This window comes from Orycteropus afer, unplaced genomic scaffold (assembly GCF_000298275.1).
Source record: "Orycteropus afer afer isolate SDZICR_OR568_19922 unplaced genomic scaffold, OryAfe1.0 scaffold00134, whole genome shotgun sequence".
NCBI lineage: Eukaryota > Metazoa > Chordata > Mammalia > Tubulidentata > Orycteropodidae > Orycteropus > Orycteropus afer.
Window position 1 is genome coordinate 6,600,641 of NW_006921721.1, and position 3,620 is coordinate 6,604,260.

General features: G+C 36.0%; 1 protein-coding gene across 1 annotated transcript in view; it reads left to right on the forward strand.

Moving 5' to 3' along the window:
- Positions 1-3,620, forward strand: part of LOC103200704 (phosphatidylinositol 3,4,5-trisphosphate 3-phosphatase TPTE2-like) — a 93,640-nt gene that overhangs the window by 38,757 nt on the left and 51,263 nt on the right. Inside the window, exons 6-7 of the mRNA XM_007945254.1 lie at positions 463-520; positions 1,802-1,863. Of these exons, the coding sequence (XP_007943445.1) occupies positions 463-520; positions 1,802-1,863 (120 nt within the window). The remainder of the gene's footprint in view (positions 1-462; positions 521-1,801; positions 1,864-3,620) is intronic.

Sequence of the window (3,620 nt, forward strand, 5' to 3'; positions counted from 1 at the left end):
ATGAGACAAAGTCTATGTGAACTGCTTTATGGAAAGTGAATTTGCTCTGCAAATCTTCACCCAAATCACAATTAAAAAAAAAAAAAAAAAAGAAGAAGACTGAAGGAAAGAGAAGAGGGGGAGGGGAGAGGGATGAAAATAGGAAAAAAAAATTGAAGGAAGAATTGAGCATATTTTTTCTTGTTTATTAACTATGTGGGTTTCTTCATTTTTTTATTTTTCAGTTTACAATTATGAAAATGAAATCGTTTTTAACTGTAGAAACTGTCAGAGCACTTTTTATTTTATTTAAAGTTATTCTTAAACTTCATGAGAACATTCTAAGGTTATTTCAAAATGCAAAATTGTACTAGATTTTTATAGCATAACAATACAAAGAAGTTGGTTGGTAGGGGTGAAATGAAAAGAAAAAAAAGTTTAAATCCAACTGATTTAAATCCTATTATACTTTCTCTTATTCAGGCTATTCATCTAGACATATTTCCTATTCATCTAGACATATTTCAAGTTTTTGAAAAATGTAAAGAATTACATTTTTGATGGACTATAACACAGGTTTTATATTGATTTGTGGGGCAATACAACACTGTACAATTGCCTTTTATAATCTAGTAGAATCAAATTTTAGTCTTAAGAACTAATTTCAATAGTTAGTAAGCAAATTCTATGTTTAATTCTGTAGGTTGAAATATTGTATATACACTGGAATTTTGCAATACAGTGGCTAAATGAATAAGATAGAGGTTGAACTACATGAGATTATCAATATGTGTCCAATTTTTACTTTCAAAAAATGACCATTTCACATAATTCAACCTCAAATATTCTAATCCAAGTTACTGGCTTCACAGTTTTCTTTCAATTAAAGCTAATTTGCTGTTTGAAGGAAAACATCAATTTCAAATTTGATTTTTTTTTCTTTTTTTCTAGATGGGGCTTGCATTATCCTGGGTTCATATGTCTATCGATTTTCTTTAGGGAGGTTTAGAGGGGTAGTGTTCAGCCAGTATGCTCTAGTGCAGCCTCTTTGCTTAAGTTGCCAATAGTTGCTTAAGATTGGTCTCACTCTGTTCCTGTTGGTTGGTGCCTGCACTTTACAGTTGTATCATAATATTCAGAGTATTTTATTATTGATTTATTCAAGTTCTTTAAGTAGCTTAGATGCTAACTTTTTGTTAGTAGTAGATATTGAAAGTGTCTTCTTTGAATATTCAATTTTAAATTTGAGAGGAGAGTGTTTTACAAACTACGGATCACAATCTGCCAGTGGATTGTAAAATAAATGTATTGGGTTGTGATCTGTATGCTTTTTAAAAAATGGAATAGATGAAAATACAAACCAGCAAGTAATATATTGTTGTATGGAAGTCTGTAATTTCAAATGTAGTCAAATTTATCAATGTTTTGTGTATGTGGTTTGTGCTTTTTTTAAAATCATGTTTAAGAAATCCACCTTTACTCTGAAGTAGTAAAGCTATTCTCTTGCATTTGTTTTAAATATATTAGTTTCATTTTTTACATTTAGATCTTTAATCTAATTGAAACTTGGGGGGAAGGTTCCCATACGGATAGCCAATTGTCCTTTAATTTTTAATATACAATGCCATCTGTTTTCCAAAACAGTTGTATACCACTGGCATTGTATGAAATTTCCAAGATTTCCAAAAAAATTTCACCAACATTTGGGATTATCAGTCTTTGTACTTTTAGGCATTGAGTGGGTGTCTAGTGGTGTCTCATGGTTTTTTACAGATACTAATTTTAATAGTGGTTCCTGGAACTAATTTCTTCTCTTTTCTAGGGAGAACTGGAACTATGGTTTGTGCTTACCTTCTTGCTAGTGAAATATTTACAACTGCAGAGGTATGAAAGTTGTTACTACAAATTTTGTCTTATGCTGACTGAATTTATTAGTTCTGAAATGTCAATGGTAGGATGTTAAAAACTGCAGGATCCAGGCAGGAATTAGGTAAGGGGAGGATGGAGAGGTTTCCAACAGCTAAGGGAGACAAACTTGTTTGTCATCCTGTGGGGTTTGCACATTGTTGTGAAGCTGTGCCACTGGTGTTTCAAGTGCCAGCAGGGTTGCACATGGTGCACAGGTTTCAATGCAACTTACAGACTGAGACAGACTAGGAAGAAGGAAGAGGCCATCCACTTCTCAAAAACATGGCCAGGGAAAACCTTATGAATAGCAGAGAAACACTGTCTGATATATTACTGGGCAACTTCATGAATAACTTGGAAACATTGTCCAACACAGTGCAGTAAGACCACCCCCTTGGGTCAGAAGGCACTCAAAATAGGACTAGGAAAGAGCTGCCTCTCAGAGTAGAACCAACCTTAGTGATATGGATAAAGTAAATCTTTTGGGACTTCCATGTGCTGATGTGGCATGACTCAAATTGAGAAGAAACAGCTGCAAACATCCATTAATAATTGGAACATGGAATGTATGAAGTATGAATCTATGAAAATTGGAAGTTGTCAAAAATGAAATGGAATGCATAAAGATTGATATCCTATAGATTCAGCTGAGGCTAATCTTGCATAGACACCAGTGATACAAAATACCTGCAGTCCTTGCAGAAACAATAGAAGACAGACACAGAGTAATCCCTCACAGAAAACTAGACACTATGGGGGAGAGATCCAATAGATCTACTGCCTCAGGACCATGGTACCAGGGGACACCAGATTCAATTGGCACAACAAAATTCATAAAAGCGTTGCTCCATATCCTACATTGGTGAGTAGTGACTGGGGTCTTAAAAACTTTCAAGCGGCCATCTAAGATGCAGCTGACAGTCTCCTAGCATCGAAAGTGAAGAATGAAAAAAAAGGGGGGGGAGGGCATTTAGAAGCAACCAGCCTAGGACACGATGGACCTCAAGACCAGAACAACTAGATAGTGCCCAGCTACCAATGCCAACCACTCAGGAAAGGATCAAATCTGGAGATCCTGGATAGGGTGGGTGGGAAAATGTGGAACAAAATCCAAAAACTCAATAATGACCAGAGTTACTGGTCAGGTGAAATCTGGTGAGACTCCCAATACTATGGCCCTAGAATACATTCTATGCCTGGAATAAAACTCACCCCTAGGGGTGGCCTCTCAGCCCAGTAGTTAAAAAGATGTACACGCAGACCACTCAACTCAGGATGACACACCCACATACTCTATGGTAATACATCCCTTAGAGCAATAGACCATGGGACACCAAAAGACCAACATTCAAACTGAGGAAATGCAGGACAAACAGGAGTGCATAAATATGAGGGGCACAGGGGGAGGGTTATAGGGTAGGGAGAGGAGGAGACTGGGTTAGGGTTGGATATGGCAAATGCAGAATGAAACTAAATGTATGCATTACATTGAATGTAAAACAAGGTCTTAAAATAAAAAATAATTAAAAAAAAAAAGATTGATATCCTAGGCATTAGTGAGGTGAAGTGGACTGGTTTTAGCTATTTTGAATCATACAACCATATGATCTACTATGCCAGGAATGACATGGTGTGGCATTCATCATCACAAGAGATGTTTTGAGATCTGTCCTGAAGTGCAATGTTATCAGTGATAGGATAATATCCATACACCTACAAGGAAGACCCGTTAA